Source organism: Arachis ipaensis, chromosome B02, assembly GCF_000816755.2.
Source record: "Arachis ipaensis cultivar K30076 chromosome B02, Araip1.1, whole genome shotgun sequence".
NCBI classification, from domain to species: domain Eukaryota; kingdom Viridiplantae; phylum Streptophyta; class Magnoliopsida; order Fabales; family Fabaceae; genus Arachis; species Arachis ipaensis.
In genome coordinates, this window is record NC_029786.2 from 21,591,912 (window position 1) to 21,609,510 (window position 17,599).

General features: G+C 39.7%; 1 protein-coding gene across 1 annotated transcript; it reads right to left on the bottom strand.

Moving 5' to 3' along the window:
• LOC107627015 lies at nt 15,818-16,851 on the bottom strand. The gene is made up of 3 exons (XM_016329896.2): nt 16,191-16,851; nt 15,999-16,102; nt 15,818-15,918 (listed from the first exon to the last, which is right to left on the bottom strand). Exons 1-3 carry the CDS (start codon nt 16,796-16,798, stop codon nt 15,818-15,820), a joined length of 813 nt encoding a protein of 270 aa, XP_016185382.1. The 5' UTR covers nt 16,799-16,851.

Consider the following 17,599-nt stretch of genomic DNA (forward strand, 5'->3'; position numbering starts at 1 on the left):
TAACTATTTAATATTTTAATTGTTTATAAAAACTTTTTTAATCAAATATTTTAACCCAACAAAATCCTTGAATAAAAGATTAAGGGTTTAATTTGATTTCTCAAATTTTACATATGATTTCAAACTAACATCCTAGTTTAGTTCAACCAAATTCTTTTCTTAAAGTGACACCCAAAAAAAAAATGTTTTCTTAAATTGAATAAAGTGCATCATGTTAATTTTTTTTTAAATTTCTATTTTAACACTCATGTTAATATACATTAGCTAATTTTTTTTACTTTTTATTAATTAAACAAATTTTAACTCTTTATTTTATTTTGTAAAGAGTTTTGTACTTTCTGTTTTTTTCTAAAATACATTAGCATTTATCGTAATCTTTTTGAAGGACCAAATTAATTAATTGACTAAAAGTTTTTGGACAAAGATAGTAATTAATTAAACATTTATCATTAAATAATATATAATTCTCATATAAAATTACAAATATCCCATCTCCTCCTGGGTTGAATCCTGGAACCTTTGGGTCTTTAAGCTGAAACCATGTGATTTAGCCAAGCTTTGGACATAGTCACAATGACTTTTTTGTTACTTATGATTCTCTTTTAAGTACAATTTTTTTTGTAATTTTCTGCTAACTTTAGAGGGGTTGTATTCCTTCGATTTGTTGCCTCGTAGTTATTTCTCTCTCTTTTTCTCTCTTTTTTTAGTCATTCATGCTCAGTTTTTAGTTCAGAAAAGATTATGAACTATGATTAACTTTTTTAATTAATAGCCTTAAAAATATATATTAACTAATTTTCTTCCGTTTTTCTTCCAAAAAATAGGCAAAAATATCTAGTAGTAGCTGATGAGTCCACATTTGATGGTCTATTTCGACTCACTTTGAATGGATTTTAGCATATGAACTCACACTTAAGCATCAAAATAGCATACTTTTGTGTTTGATCCCTAATTTGATCTTAAATGTGAAAACATGCAATTTTGTGCTTTAATAGAGCAATTTAATCCCACCTTTATGCCATTCGATGCCGTGATATGGTTTGTGAGTGATTTCAGGCCTTGAAGGCAAGAATGGAAGGATAAAAGTGGAAGAAAGCATGTACAAGGGAGAAAACATGAAGAAAACAAGGAAAAGCACACACAGCGAAGTGTGCGTGTGCACAGCCTTGCGTGCGCGCGCACAGGCAAGAATTTCCATGTATGCGTACGCACGCACCTGTGCGTACGCACAGGTCGATTTTCAGCCGCGTGTGCGGACGCACGCGTCTGTGCGTCCGCACAGGTCCATGCACGTGAATTCATTAATGAAGCACGTGCTGCGCAAATTTGGAGGCCCTTGGCTCATTTTTGGAAGGCTGAAATACTGTTTTGGAGTACTATATAAAAGGGACTTCAACACTTATCAAAGGGGGGAGGTATTGGAGTAATTTTTAGATAGTTTTCATAGTTTTTGGGAGTAGGAGTAGTGTAGAGTAGATAGCTCTCCTAGGGTTTATCAATTTTCATTGTAGCATTTTATAGCAAGCTTTGATTTTGGATTTTACTTCTTCAATTGTAAGTACTCTTAATTTCCTCTTTAATTCAAGCACTTTCACTTTTATTTCCTTTTGGTTCAAGTTACTTTGTTCATATTGCAATTTTGTGTTCCTTGAAATTTTGGTTGATGAATTTTACATTTTATGCTTCCCTTATGTTTGATTGCTTGCTCATGTTTGGTTTTGTTGATAGTTGGTTATAGCTTTCCATTCTACTTTGCAATTTTTCATGTTTTATTTTTATGCACACAAGGTGTTTGTGAAAATGCCAACTCTAGGTTTTGAGTAGATTTTCCCACCTTGGCTTGTGGTTTGAGTTCCTAGGATACTAGAGTCATAATGTCCGACATTTAGTGGTAATTCTTGGGTAGTTAGTTGACTCTTTTTTCTATTGACGCTAGCCTTTTATCAACTAGTTTGGTAAGTTAGTTAGGACTTATGGATTAAGGTCAATTATGCTTGCTTGACTTACTCCTCGATGGTTGGGGTTGACTAGGCAAGATTGACTCATGATAATTACCATAGTTGTGGTTATGGTGATGTTAGGATTCCTTGGATCGTCACTCCCAAGTCAAGGCTCTTTATTTGCATTTTCACTAGTTTTGATTCTATTTACCCTTGCTTGCATCAATTTCAAATTTTGCTCATTACTTAGTTATTTTATTGCTTGATTCTTTTAACCTTTTGTTCTTTAATTACAAAACCCCCTTTTTTCCTCTTCACAACCAAAGAAAGTAACATTTCATTTGCATTCCTAGGGAGAATGACCCGAGGTTTAATCACTCTCGGTTTATATTTTGTATTAACTTTATTATTTGATCTTGAGAATTCATTGTTAGTTTGGACTATGCTACCAACGAATTGATGCTTGGCTTGATTGATTCCGAACCATACAATAATCCTCACTCATCAAATTTGGCGCCGTTGCCGGGGATGCAAACGGTGTTATATCTTTTGGTTGTTGTTAATATGTTAATAGTGTAAATAGCTCTTTTTGGTTGTTTGTTTGCTTTTGTTAGTAAATTTTTGTTTATATTTTCTTAATGACTTTTTCACACCATTACCACAATGCACCCCAATAGAACCCAAACACTTACCTTTATAGTCACCAATCTTATACACCCCTCCCTCACTACACACAAAACCAAGACCCTTACCCTCATGAGTTTTATTGTCAACCATCATCACCTCAATTTTTATCTTCATACATGGATCAAGCCACACAAGAAATAATCTTCATGCTCATTCAAGAACAACGAGAGTTCCGGAAGAAGCAAGAGCAAGTCATGTCTACCTTAGCCAAGGCTTTCGATCATTTAGCTTCATTGCGTTCATGCCACAAGCAAGAAACTCCAGTGGATGAATGTGTGGAACCAAGTGAAAAGTGTGGAGTGAAAGAAGAATTGCAAAATCAAGTAGAAGATGTCAGTCACAACATGAAGTGCAAGAGAGGATAAATGAAGAATGGGTAAGAATTGATCAAGAGGATTCCATCATTCAAGATTTTTTGTCCAACTTGGGTAATTCCTTCTATGACCTTCATGAACCTTCTTTATTGGATTTGGAAGGAGATGTTGATGTGGACTTCACACAACCTCCAATTTTTGACTTGAGTGATGATAAAGAAGGTTCAAAAGAGGTTGAGGAAGATATTAGTTGCCAAGCGATGAAGGCATTCATGCAAGAGCGAATTGAATGGGTGAAGAATTCTCCAACAAGCTTTCTAGGCCCACATCAATATGCCGTTTTAGAAACAGATGGCCAACTTCGAACCTTTCTTGGAGTAGTGGATGGAGAAAAGAAGAATGTTAATTGGCTAAAGAATGGAAAGTTCATTAACGGAGCCAATCCAACATTTGGAAATCAATTTTGGTGCAAGAGTCACTTTAGTGGATTCCAAGGAGTGCACAAGCGTATCAATGGTGATAGAGGAACTCAAGTATGGGATCCGGACATTAATTTCAGGAATCAATACTTAAGGATCCTCATTACTAGCTTGAAGTCTCTTATAAGTTTAATGCAACTTAATTGGGACCCCGGAGGTCAAATCAATGGCAAACTTGGTTGGAGATTCAAGGAGGAGTGGAAGCATAAGCTGCCCTAACAAGGATCTCCTCACCAAGTCCAACTTAGGACTATAAACCAAAGTGCTAGGTGGGAGATACCCCACCATGGTAATATCCTTCTAACCTTCTCTCTTTTAGCTTTTGTTCCATGAATAATTGGTTAGTTTGCTTGGTTGGTTATTTAATTTTGATTTTTGTTGAGTAGTTTTAGTAAAATAAGGTGTTTTTGGGAGTTTTGTGATGTTTTAGGGCTTGAAAACCTGTTTGGGATGTCAATTTTGGTGCCTTAGAGCCAAAATTTTTGTTGCATGAACAGAGACCTGTGCGTCCGCACAGCCTTGTGCGTGCGCACAGATCCCCTGTTTTTCCATCCCTGTGCGTCCGCACAGCCGTGTGCGCACGCACACCCCTAAAAGCCCCATCTGCTCGCGGCACACGCACGCCTTGTGCGTGTGCACACCCCCTTCTTTTCTCTCCTATGCGCCCGCACACGATGCGTGATCCCTGTGCATCCGCACAGCAATGTGCGCACGCACACCCCAAAAGCCCCCTCTGTTCGCAGCACGCGCACGGCTTGTGCACATGCACACCTCCTTCTTTTCCCTCCTATGCGTCCGCACACCATGCGTGCGGCTGCACACGTCCCTAAAAAAAAAAAAAAACACTTGTGCGAGCGCACACCCTCTGTGCGCCCGCACAGCTTGAACAACACCCCCTGGTCGCAGCGTACGCACAAGCTGTGCGTATGCACCCATACCTTTTCCCTCTTCCGTGCATCCGCACACCCTTTGTGCGCCCGCACAGGTTGCGTTTCACCTCCTGCTAGTAGCGCTCGCACGACCCTGTGCGCGCGCACACTCCTTCTTTCTCCTTGTGTGCATCCGCACACGACCTTGTGCGTCCGCACAGGTCACTTTTCGAACGTTAATTCGAAAAGATCAGGGGCTCGCGCTTCATTTCCTTACCTTACCCCAACCCCTTCTTCTCCTTCTCTGAGCACACACACCCACCCAACCCCTATTCTCCCTCCACCCCTTTTCTAGCTTCCAACTGTTGTTCACTCATTGATTTGTCACTTAGGTTGCTTGATTTTGGGAAAATGGATTCTCTTTGGACCATTCTACTATTTACACATGTTTTTCCTTGATTGGCATTTGTTGATTTAATCGGCTCTTAATTGAATTGTTTGATTATATTCTTCTTCTTTCTATGATTTTATCTGTTTCCTGAGTTGTATTCTGTTTTTTGTCTTTTTCAGGATGGGCCGCAAGGGAAAAGAGAAAGCCAATCCCTTGGCTCGCCCTCCTCCCGTGCCTCCCAGTGACCGTCCAGACACTTTCATCAATTCAGAGGCCCAAGAACAATATAAGAAGCTAGAAAAGCGCGCCTTTCATTATGAGAGGAAGCTTAACTTGCCCGAGAAATATGCGGATACAATCCTTGACAGAATAAATTTTTATCATTGGGGATTCGTAAAATCTGACCCGGTGGAAGTAAATGAACACTAGGTCAAGGAATTTTACGCCAATCTTCTCAAGAGGGATGCCCACACCGTTTTTCTGAGAGGTGTCACTGGTGCACGAAATTGTGATCTCTAGCAACGGCGCCAAAAACATGGTACGCACGTTTATAATCTCAAATTCTTTTTCACAACTCCGATACAGCTAACCAGCAAGTGCACTAGGTCGTCAAAGTAATAAACCTTACGTGAGTAAGGGTCGATCCCACGGAGATTGTCGGCTTAAAGCAAGCTATGGTCACCTTGTAGATCTTAGTCAGGCAAATTCAAATGGTTATGGGATTTTGATAATTATGATATAAAATATAAAATAGGATAGAGATACTTATGCAATTCATTGGTGAGAATTTCAGATAAGCGTATGGAGATGCTTTTGTTCCTTCTGAACCTCTGCTTTCCTACTGCTTTCATCCAATCACTCATACTCCTTTCCATGGCAAGCTGTATGTTGGGAGATCACCGTTGTCAATGGCTACCGTCCGTTCTCTCAGTGAAAATGGTCCAAGTGCACTGTCACCGCACGGCTAATCATCTGTCGGTTCTCAATCATGTTGGAATAGGATCCATTGATCCTTTTGCGTCTGTCACTACGCCCAACACTCGCGAGTTTGAAGCTCGTCACAGTCATCCCTTTCCAGATCATACTCGGAATACCACAGACAAGGTTTAGACTTTCCGGATCTCAAGAATGGCCGCCAATAATTCTAGCTTATACCACGAAGACTCTGGTCTGAACCAGGAGCCCAAGAGATATGCATTCAAGCTTGTTTTCATGTAGAACGGAAGTGTTTGTCAGGCACGCGTTCATAAGTGAGAATGGTGATGAGTGTCACATAATCATCACATTCATCATATTCTTGTGTGCGAATGAATATCTTAGAATAAGAATAAGCTTGAGTTGAATAGAAAAACAATAGTACTTTGCATTAATTCATGAGGAATAGCAGAGCTCCACACCTTAATCTATGGTGTGTAGAAACTCCACCGTTAAAAATACATAAGTGAAAGGTCTAGGCATGGCCGTGAGGCCAGCCTCCATTGTCTAAGGACTAAATGTTCCAAAGATCATGTAAATACAATAGTAAAAAGTCCTATTTATACTAAACTAGTTACTAGGGTTTACAGAGATAAGTAAATGATGCAGAAATCTACTTCCGGGCCCACTTGGTGTGTGCTTGGGCTGAGCATTGAGCTTTCATGTGTAGAGACTCTTTTTAGAGTTAAACGCCAGTTTGTAGCCTGTTTCTGGCGTTTAACTCTGGTTTGCAACCTGTTTCTGGCGTTTAACTCTAGAATAGGGCAGGGAGTTGGCGTTTGAACGCCAACTTGCATCATTAAAACTCGTGCAAAGTATGGACTATTATATATTGCTGGAAAGCCCTAGATGTCTACTTTCCAACACAATTGAGAGCGCACCAATTGGATTTTTGTAGCTCCAGAAAATCCACTTCAAGTGCAGGGAGGTCAGAATCCAACAGCATCTGCAGTCCTTCTTCAGCTTCTGAATCAGATTTTTGCTCAGGTCCCTCAATTTTAGCCAGAAAATACCTGAAATCACAGAAAAACACACAAACTCATAGTAAAGTCCAGAAATGTGATTTTTATTTAAAAACTAATAAAAATATATTAAAAAATAACTAAATCATACTAAAAACTATGTAAAAATAATGCCAAAAAGCGTATAAATTATCCGCTCATCAAAATACCAAACTTAAATTGTTGCTTGTCCCCAAGCAACTGAAAATCAAATAGGATAAAAAGAAGAGAATATACTATAAATTCCAAACTATCAATGAAACTTAGCTCCAATTAAATGAGCGGGACTAGTAGCTTTTTGCCTTTGAACAGTTTTGGCATCTCACTCTATCCTTTGAAGTTCTGAATGATTGGCTTCTATAGGAACTTAGAATTTAGATAGTGTTATTGATTCTCCTAGTTCAGTATGTTGATTCTTGAACACAGCTACTTTATGAGTCTTGCCTGTGGCCCTAAGCACTTTGTTTTCCAGTATTACCACCGGATACATAAATGCCACAGACACATAACTGGGTGAACCTTTTCAGATTGTGACTCAGCTTTGCTAGATTCCCCAATTAGAGGTGTCCAGGGTTCTTAAGCACACTCTTTTTGCTTTGGATCTCGACTTTAACCGCTCAGTCTCAAGCTTTTCACTTGACACCTTCATGCCACAAGCACATGGTTAGGGACAGCTTAGTTTAGCCGCTTAGGCCAGGATTTTATTCCTTTGGGCCCTCCTATCCACTGATGCTCAAAGCCTTGGATCCCTTTCTTTTTTTCTTACTCTTGCCTTTTGGTTTTAAGAGCTTTTGGCGTTTTCTGCTTGCTTTTTTCTTTTTCTCTCTTTTTTTTCGCAAGCTTTGTCATTCACTGCTTTTTCTTGCTTCAAGAATCAATTTTATGATTTTTCAGATTATCAATAACATTTCTCCTTTTTCCTTATCCTTTCAAGAGCCAACATATTTAACATTCATAAACAACAAATTCAAAAGACATATGCACTATTCAAGCATTCATTCAGAAAACAAAAGTGTTGCCACCACATCAAAATAATTAAGCTAATTTTAAAGATGAATTCGAAATCCATGTACTTCTTGTTCTTTTGTTTTTAGAACATTTTTCATTTAAGAAAGGTGATGCATTCATAGGACATTCATAGCTTTAAGGCATAGACACTAGACACTAATGATCATGTAATAAGACACAAACATAAACATAAAGCATAGAGAATGAAAATAGAAAAATAAATAGACAAGGAGATTAAGGAATAGGTCCACCTTAGTGGGGGTGGCGCCTTCTTCCTTTTGAAGGACCAATGGTGTTCTTAAGCTCCTCTATGTCTCTTCCTTGCCTTTGTTGCTCCTCCCTCATAGCTCTTTGATCTTCTCTAATTTCATGGAGAATGATGGAGTGCTCTTGGTGCTCCATCCTTAGTTGTCCCATGTTGGAACTTAATTCTCCTAGGGAGGTGTTGATTTGCTCCCAATAGTTTTGTGGAGGAAAGTGCATCCCTTGAGGCATCTCAGGGATTTCATGGTGAGGAATTTCCTCATGCTCTTGTTGAGGTCCATGATCTTTTGTTTGCTCCATCCTTTTCTTAGTGATGGGCTTATCCTCATCAATGAAGATATCTCCCTCTATGTCAATTCCAACCGAATTACAGAGGTGGCAAATGAGGTGAGGAAAGGCTAACCTTGCCAAAGTGGAGGACTTGTCAGCCACCTTGTAGAATTCTTGAGGTATAATCTCATGAACTTCCACTTCCTCCCCAATCATGATACTATGGATCATGATGGCCCGATCCACAGTTACTTCGGATCGGTTGCTAGTAGGAATGATAGAGCGTTGGATGAACTCCAACCATCCTCTAGCTACAGGCTTAAGGTCCGGTCTTCTCAATTGAACCGGCTTGCCTCTTGAGTCAACTTTTCATTGAGCTCCTTCCACATATATGTCCATGAGGACTTGGTCCAACTTTTGATCAAAGTTGACCCTTCTAGTGTAGGGGCGTGCGTTTTCTTGCATCATTGGCAAGTTGAATGCCAACCTTACATTTTCCGGACTGAAATCTAAGTATTTTCCCCGAACCATTGTAAGCCAATTCTTTGGATTTGGGTTCATACTTTGATCATGGTTCCTAGTGATCCATGCGTTTGCATAGAATTCTTGAACTATTAAGATTCCGATTTGTTGAATAGGATTAGAGAGAACTTCCCATCCTCTTCTTCTAATCTCTTGTCGGATCTCCGGATACTCGCTCTTTTTGAGCTTAAATGGGACCTTAGGGATCACCTTTTTCTTGGCCACAACTTCATAGAAGTGGTCTTGATGGACCTTTGAGATGAATCTCTCCATCTTCCATGACTTAGAGGTGGAAGCAATTGCCTTCCCTTTTCTCTTTCTTGAGGTTTCTCTGGCCTTAGGTGCCATTAATGGTTATGAAAAAACAAAAAGCAATGCTTTTACCACACCAAACTTAAAAGGTTTGCTCGTCCTCGAGCAAAAGAAGAAAGAAAGTAGTAAAAGAAGAAGAAAATGGAGGAGATGGAGTGAGAGACTGTATTCGGCCAAGGGTTGGGTTTGGGAGGGAAAAGAATTTGAATTTGGAGGTAGGTGGGGTTTATGGGGAAGAGTGGATGGATGTGAGTGGTTAAGGGTATTTGGGGAAGAGGTATGGAGGTGATTGGTGAAGGGTATTTGGGGAAGAGTGTTATGAAAAGGTATGAAGAGGAAAGAAGAAGAGGTGGGGTAGGTGGGGATCCTGTGGGGTCTACAGATCCATAGGGGTCAAGGACTTAGCATCCCTGTTCCATTTAGGCGTGCAAAACGCCCTTAGAATGCATGTCTAGCATTAAACGCCAGCTTGCTGCTTGTTTCTGGTGTTTAACGCCAACTTTTCTCCCATTCTTGGTGTTAAACGCCAATTCCATGCTCTGTTCTGGCGTTAAACGCCAGTCTGGTGCTTGTTTCTGGCGTTTAACGCCAGCTTGATGGTTCTTTCTGGCGTTAAACGCCAGTTTGATGCTTCTTACTGGCATTTAAGCTCTTCCTCCAGGGTGAGCTGTTTTTAATGCTGTTTTTCTTTCTGTTTTTGATTTTTCAGTTGTTTTTGTGACTTCACATGATCATCAACCTAAAGAAAACATAAAATAGAAATGGAAAATAAATAGATATAATTAAATAACATTGGGTTGCCTCCCAACAAGCGCTTCTTTAATGTCAATAGCTTAACAGTGAGCTCTCATGGAGCCTCACAGATAATCAGAGCAAGGTTGGGGCCTCCCAACACCAAACTTAGAGTTTGGTTGTGGTCTCCCAACACCAAACTTAGAGTTTGAATGTGGGAGTTCTGTTTGACTCTGTATTGAGAGAAGCCTCTCATGCTTCCTCTCCATGGTTACAGAAGAAAAACCTTGAGTCTTAAATACAAGGTAGTCCTCATTTAACTGAAGGACCAACTCTCCTCTGTCAACATCAATCACAGCTTTTGCTGTGGCTAGGAAGGGTCTGCCAAGGATGATGGATTGATCCTCATCCTTGCCAGTGTCTAGGATTATGAGATTAGCAGGGATGGAAAGGCCTTCAACCTTCACTAGCACGTCCTCTACTAGTCCATAAGCCTGTTTCATGGATTTGTCTACCATCTCTACTGAGATTCTTGCAGCTTGTACCTCAAAGATTCCCAGTTTCTCTATTACAGAGAGTGGCATGAGGTTTATCACTGACCCCAGGTCACACAAAGCCTTCTCAAAGGTCATGGTGCCTATGGTACAAGGTATGAAGAATTTTCCGGGATCCGGTTTCTTCTGAGGTAACGTTTGCCTCATTAATGCATTCAGTTCATTGGTGAACAAGGGGGGGTTCATCCTCCCAAGTCTCATTACCAAATAACTTGGCATTCAGCTTCATGATTGCTCCTAAATATTTAGCAACTTGCTCTTCAGTGATGTCTTCATCCTCTTCAGAGGAATAATATTCATCAGAGCTCATGAATAGAAGAAGGAAGTTCAATGGAATCTCTATGGTCTCTGTATGAGCCTCAAATTCCTTTGATTCCTCAAAAGGGAACTCCTTTCTGTCCAAAGGACATCCCAAGAGGTCTTCCTTACTGGGATTCACGTCCTCCTCACTTTCTCCAGGTTCAGCCATGTTGGTCATGGTTATGGCCTTGCACTCTCTCTTGGGATTTTCTTCTGTATTGCTTGGGAGAGTACTGGGAGGAGTTTTAGTAATCTTCTTACTCAGCTGACCCACCTGTGCCTCCAAATTTCTATTGGAGGACCTTGTTTCATTCATGAAACTTAGTGTGGTCTTTGATAGATCAGAGACTATGGTTGCCAGGCCAGAATGGCTCTGTTCAGAATTCTTTGTCTGTTGCTGAGAAGATGATGAAAAAGGCTTGCTATTGCTAAACCTATTTCTTCCACCATTAAGCCTTGTTGAGGCTTCTGTTGGTCCTTCCATGAGAAATTTGGATGATTTCTCCATGAAGGGTTATAGGTGTTTCCATAGGGGTCTCCCATGTAATTCACCTCTGACATTGCAGGGTTCTCAGGATCATAAGCTTCTTCTTCAGAAGATGCTTCCTTAGTACTGTTGGATGTAGCTTGCAATCCATTCAAACTCTGAGAAATCATATTGACTTGCTGAGTCAATATTTTATTCTGAGCCAACATGGCATTCAGAGTATCAATTTCAAGAACTCCCTTCTTCTGGGGCGTCCCATTGTTCATAGGATTCCTCTCAGAGGTGTACATGAACTGGTTATTTGCAACCATTTCAATGAGTTCCTGAGCTTCTGCAGGGTTTTCACGTGAAGAGATCCTCCTGCAAAATGGTCCAATGACATTTTTGACAACTCAGACAGACCATCATAGAATATACTTATGATGCTCCATTCTGAAAGCATGTCAGTAGGACACCTTTTGATCAGTTGCTTGTATCTTTTCCAAGCTTCATAGAGGGATTCTCCTTTCTTCTGTCTGAAGGTTTGGATTTCCACTCTAAGCTTGCTCATCTTTTGAGGTGGAAAGAATTTGGCCAGGAAAGCACTGACCAACTTATCCCAAGAGTTCAGGCTATCCTTAGGATGTGAATCCAACCATGTTCTAGCTCTATCTCTTACAGCAAAAGGGAAAAGCATAAGCCTGTAGACCTCGGGATCAACTCCATTTTTTTGAAAATTTTTTTTTGAAAATTTTTTTTGAAAATAAAAAGCTTAAAAATAATTTAAAATTACCGAATCTGAGCAACAAGATGAACCGTCAGTTGTCCAAACTCGAACAATCTCCGGCAATGGCGCCAAAAACTTGGTGCACGAAATTGTGATCTCTAGAAACGGCGCCAAAAACATGGTACGCATGTTTATAATCTCAAATTCTTTTTCACAACTCCAATACAACTAACCAGCAAGTGCACTGGGTCGTCCAAGTAATAAACCTTACGTGAGTAAGGGTCGATCCCACGGAGATTGTCGGCTTGAAGCAAGCTATGGTCGCCTTATAGATCTCAGTCAGGCAAATTCAAATGGTTATGGGATTTTGATAATTATGATATAAAATATAAAATAGGATAGAGATACTTATGCAATTCATTGGTGAGAATTTTAGATAAGCGTATGGAGATGCTTTTGTTCCTTCTGAACCTCTGTTTCCTACTGCTTTCATCCAATCACTCATAATCCTTTCCATGGCAAGCTGTATGTTGGGGGATCACCGTTGTCAATGGCTACCATCCGTTCTCTCAGTGAAAATGGTCCAAGTGCGCTGTCACCGCACGGCTAATCATCTGTCGGTTCTCAATCATGTTGGAATAGGATCCATTGATCCTTTTGCGTCTGTCACTACGCCCAACACTCGCGAGTTTGAAGCTCATCACTGTAACACCCTAACTACCAAAGCTCGCACTTCCGGCTGCGCGACTATGATAGTTCGGACATTACGACGACACTTATATTAATTAATACTAAAATATGAGCCTGTTTAAAACTTTAAACCGCAATACCGCTCCCAAAGATACTTTTGTTCGATAACGTACATCCATAAATACCATTCAACTTACAACAACTCAAAAAGAGTACATCCATATATATACATAAATATATATAAATAATATTACAAACATTAACCAATACAATTCCTATCCCTCTTACAGAATATATATCAAGATAAAGGCGAGGGTACAATAAACCATAACTAAAACAATACAGAGCATCACAACAACAATTAAATAAGCTCTTCATAACTTCTGCGCCAATATCCTGAAAGGGGAAAAATGTAGGGGGGTGAGAACATCATCCTCGAAAGGGTTCTCAGTAGAGGGTTTTTGGGAATTACTGTAATAGGATACATGAAGATAAATCATGCCAGTGATTTATAACCGTCTTATGCCTCTTTTCAAAAACAACGGTTTACAATAAAAGTAAAGTCGGAAATCTTTTCTGAAAGAGGAACCATTCAATTCTCAAAACTCAAAACCTCAAACTTGATTACTCAATCAAAAGTCTAAATTCCTTTGAAATCACTAAAAGCTCCTTTTTATATTGAAATCAATATTAGAGCATCATTCTTTCCTTCAGTGATTCAAACTGTAAAAATAGTTCGTTTCTAAATAAGCTGAACTCAACGCATAAAGTTCATTAAATAGATTAAGCTTGAAAACATAAATATTCTCTTAATAAATCAATTAATACAACTTCTCAAATCCAACCCTTTTTAAATAACTTTACAAACAAGATTAGGATTTTGTAGAAATTTCGGCAGCACCTCCCCTAAAACTTGGACTTTTGCCACCCGGTTCGGGTCCCAACGATAGTAAAGCAAGGCATCGAAGGCTATAAAACATGATGGGGTTAAAACGACGTGCTTAACATCCGCACACTAATCTCATCTCAACCTCAAAGCTTCAACTCTCCAACTCCGTCAAGCACCTTACAATCCTCATATCCGATTATAAGCCAGACAACTGCAAGCCCGTTCGCAAAGAACGAAACACCAAAAACTCATAACGTTGCACACCTACCGCTTCGACTTCCGTATACACATATCACGTATTAAAGAACTAACGCATCGCGCTACTACGTCTACAAGTCGCACGTGATATCAAAACAATTCTCGAGTCTACTCAGAAGGATACCAGATTTAGAACGGAGAGACAATTGTCAAGGACAATACTCATAGATTTGAAAGAATATATCCAATTCCAAGTAAACAAGGATGTTGAAGCAATGAAGTTTGCTAGAAATAAATCAATTGACAACTTCAAAGATAACCCTTGGATCAAAGAAATTCAATAGGTCCAATAAGAAGAATCAGCACATTAATTTGAACCAAATTCAAACTGGGTCGAAGAAGTATGAGGTTTACAGAAGAGAATATTTCAGGCCCAAGATAAAGCTCACAGAACTCAAGAGCATAATTAAAATACTTTCGAATACATGTTCTTAAAAGAATCGAAAATATGTAAAAATATCACTTCGCAGTCTGAAAGAGAAGTTAAACAACAAACATCCTTCAAGAGAGTAACAAAAGCATAAACGTGGCTTTACTTCAATACAATTTCATGTTGAAGTAGATTATGTAGAGTTCCAAAAACAAAATGCACACAACTTTGGCTAAGAGCTAAAATATTTCCTCAAATACTTTAGGAGGATAGTTAGGTGCACAATGTAACCAAAAGCAGTTCATAAAAACTCGGAAGTGATCAAATGCTTGTTCAAAAATTCCCAAAGTTCATATTCAAACAAGCGTGTATAACATTCATAGCAAGAGTGAAAGAGGAAGTTAAACTCTTTTTAGAAAAGAAACTCCGAGACAAAAATTTGGTTACAATTTGGTAAAGGAAATAAGTGGTGCATTACAAACGAACCAATTTCCACTAAACAATGGAGCTTTCCAAAACCTCATTTAAAATGGCGCATGCCAACTTTAAATTAATTTCGTCAGAATTGGATAGTGGTTTTCAATCTCAATCAAGCAACAAAAATAAATTCTGTTTAATATTTCTTTAAGGAGAATTCAAAATTCCTTTAAAAGGTTTAAAACAAGACTCCAAAAGTGTTCTTGAAATTACTATCTCAGAAGAACATTCAAGAAGTTTAAGATGTACTAAAAAGGAGTCAAGCCTTGCAAGAAAGGATCTTAAATTAAAGTAGTTCAAACAAGATCCACTAAACATGAAACATCAAACAAGTTTCAAATTGATCCAAAAGAATACAAAAGTCATAGAAAAAGACAACTCAATCATTTGTAATTTCTCAATGATAAATCTTTGACTAAAAACTCTTGTAGAGATAATGAGAGAATAAACAATGCACTAATTTGAAACAAATCAAACAGACTCATATAAGAATGAGATTCACCAGAGAAGAAAAACCAAGATCAATGGAAATCTTTACAAAATGTAAAAGATTAGTTAAAAACAAAGTCAAGTATGACATTCATAGAGATGGAAGGTTTAATAGAGAATTTAATCCGTTCATAAGAAAGAAAGCTATGAGTCCAACATTTTCAAAAGAAACAACAATGGAATAAACCATGTAGTGTGCTAAACCAAACTCAATTCAAAATACGTTAAGTAAAGCTTATCAAACGAAACTCAACCGGGATAAAAGCGAAAAATCCTTTCTTTCCAGAATTTCGGAAAATATCCAAATACACAATCAAATAAAGATGTCCATTGGAACTATTAGATAGTGGAAGTGCAACATTCACATTTATCAATGATTCAGCATAAACATGCATTCAATCTTATCCATGGATCAACATCCATCTCAGCCATCCGGCTCACGGTTCAGTCCAGAACCAGCCAATATTCATATCATACACAGCTATTCCGGCTCACGGTTCAATCCAGAACCAACCAATATTTATAATCATACATAGCCATTCCGGCTCACAACAAAACAGCACTTCCACATTCAACATCATAAATTCATAAAATCGGCATTTAAGCCATAAATCACTTTTTCCCCAAATCATTTCACTTGAAATAGAGTTTCAACTCTTTTTAGCCTTGACTTTGAAGATATCATTTTTAAATCATCTCAGGCTCATAAGCCAAATTTACTCAAACTCTAATCACAATATATAATAACCGAGATTAACTCTCATAATAACAGATGCTACAACTCCTCAACGTATAATAGAATAGTAACTAGAGGACTTTCAAATCGAAAATGCTTACTGAACCGAAGAAGGAACGGCTAAACCGAAACAGCGGCGGCCTCCAAACCGGTTCGGCGACAGCTTTAATCGTGACCCGCAATAACCGGAGCTTGACCCTATGTTACAAAACCTCAGAATCTCTGGCCAAACATAACAGCATATTGATTTTCAAGAGCTCCGGAATGAAAATGATTACCGTGAGAAAGGATTAAAGACTGAATCAAACTGCAAAAGCTCCGGTGATGGTTCCGGTGACCACAACAGCTTCTCCGGCAGCGGCAACGTAACTTATGACAACCACTTCATTAAATACAACAGTTTCAGTGACAGCTTCAAAGTAAAATTGAATTGGCAGAACTAGGAGGAACCAGAAACAGGGCAAGCTCACCAAAACGGCAGCGATTCTAACGACGGTCTCTGACGGCAGAGGCGGCGTGCAGATCGATGGCAGACCATAGTGGCCCCTCTACTCTGCGGTTCTGCCTCCCTTCCTCCCAACCTCCAAGAGAAACACCAGCCCAAAACAAGGCTCGACGGTGGTAGTGGAGTGGCTGACCTCAACACTGGCGATGCTCGGCAGAACAGCGACGGCGACCAAGGGGCACGAACGGCGACGTTGGGACGACGGCAACAGAGCCCTCGCCGTGATGGTCGTGAAATGGGTCGCGACGGTGACGTGCCACACAGCCTTCTTGGTGTTGAACCTGGCTGGCGGTCGTTCTCTCTTCCTCTGCTGGCCCTCGACGACGACGACTCCGAGGGGAACGACGAGCAAGGACGGCGGCTCCTCATGCGACAAATCGGCGGCATGAGTTCTGGCGGGAGTGGCTGCGACAAGGACGGCGCAGTGGCGACGGGCTGAACAGAGGCAGCCGCGTGGCTCACCTCCTCTTCTGATCGCAGCTCCGCCCCCTCTCTCTTGGTCCGTTTTTCTTCTGCATCCTTTTCCCCCATTACTGCTGCGACTGATTTGAGAAAGGGAAAGGTTGGTATCATTGCTGCTGGGTCTGAGAAGAGGGCAATTGGAGTAGGGTTTCGGCGGCTAGGTTTGGGAAGGCTTAGGGTTTTATTTTCAAAAGTTAGGGTCAGGGGCATTATGGTAATTTCTGATAAAATTGTGGACAATATAGTAATTGAAACCCAAATTAAATCCAACACTGAATTTCAAGAGTATTCTATCTTTCACATCATCAAAATAATTGACTCAATTCAAACCAATCCTCAACGGATTAAACTCATTTCAAATCTTTAAAGAATCAACTTCAAACATTACATTTCACAATCCACACAACAATTCGGCCAAACCAATATCCATAGTCATTCGAGTCAATCAAATAATACATAAGGCAGATACAATCACCAAATACACAATATCTCACATCAGTACCCATATGTAATAATTCCAATAATGAACTATAGTTTTCGGAAAGCGCCCCTACCTCAAAACGCAAATTCCATAACTCAAACGCGTCACTTAGTCCTTTCCGCCTCGACCCGAAATCAGCAATCAAAATCCCGGCTACCAAAACCTCAGCTCCAAACCATTTTCTCAGCAACCACAACGACTCTAATCACAATATATAATAACCGAGATTAACTCTCATAACAACAAATGCTACAACTCCTCAACGTATAATAGAACAGTAACTAGAGGACTTTCAAATCGAAAACGCTTACTGAACCGAAGAAGGAACGGCTAAACCGAAACAGCGGCGACCTCCAAACCGGTTCGGCGACAGCTTTAATCGTGACCCGCAATAACCGGAGCTTGACCCTATGTTACAAAACCTCAGAATC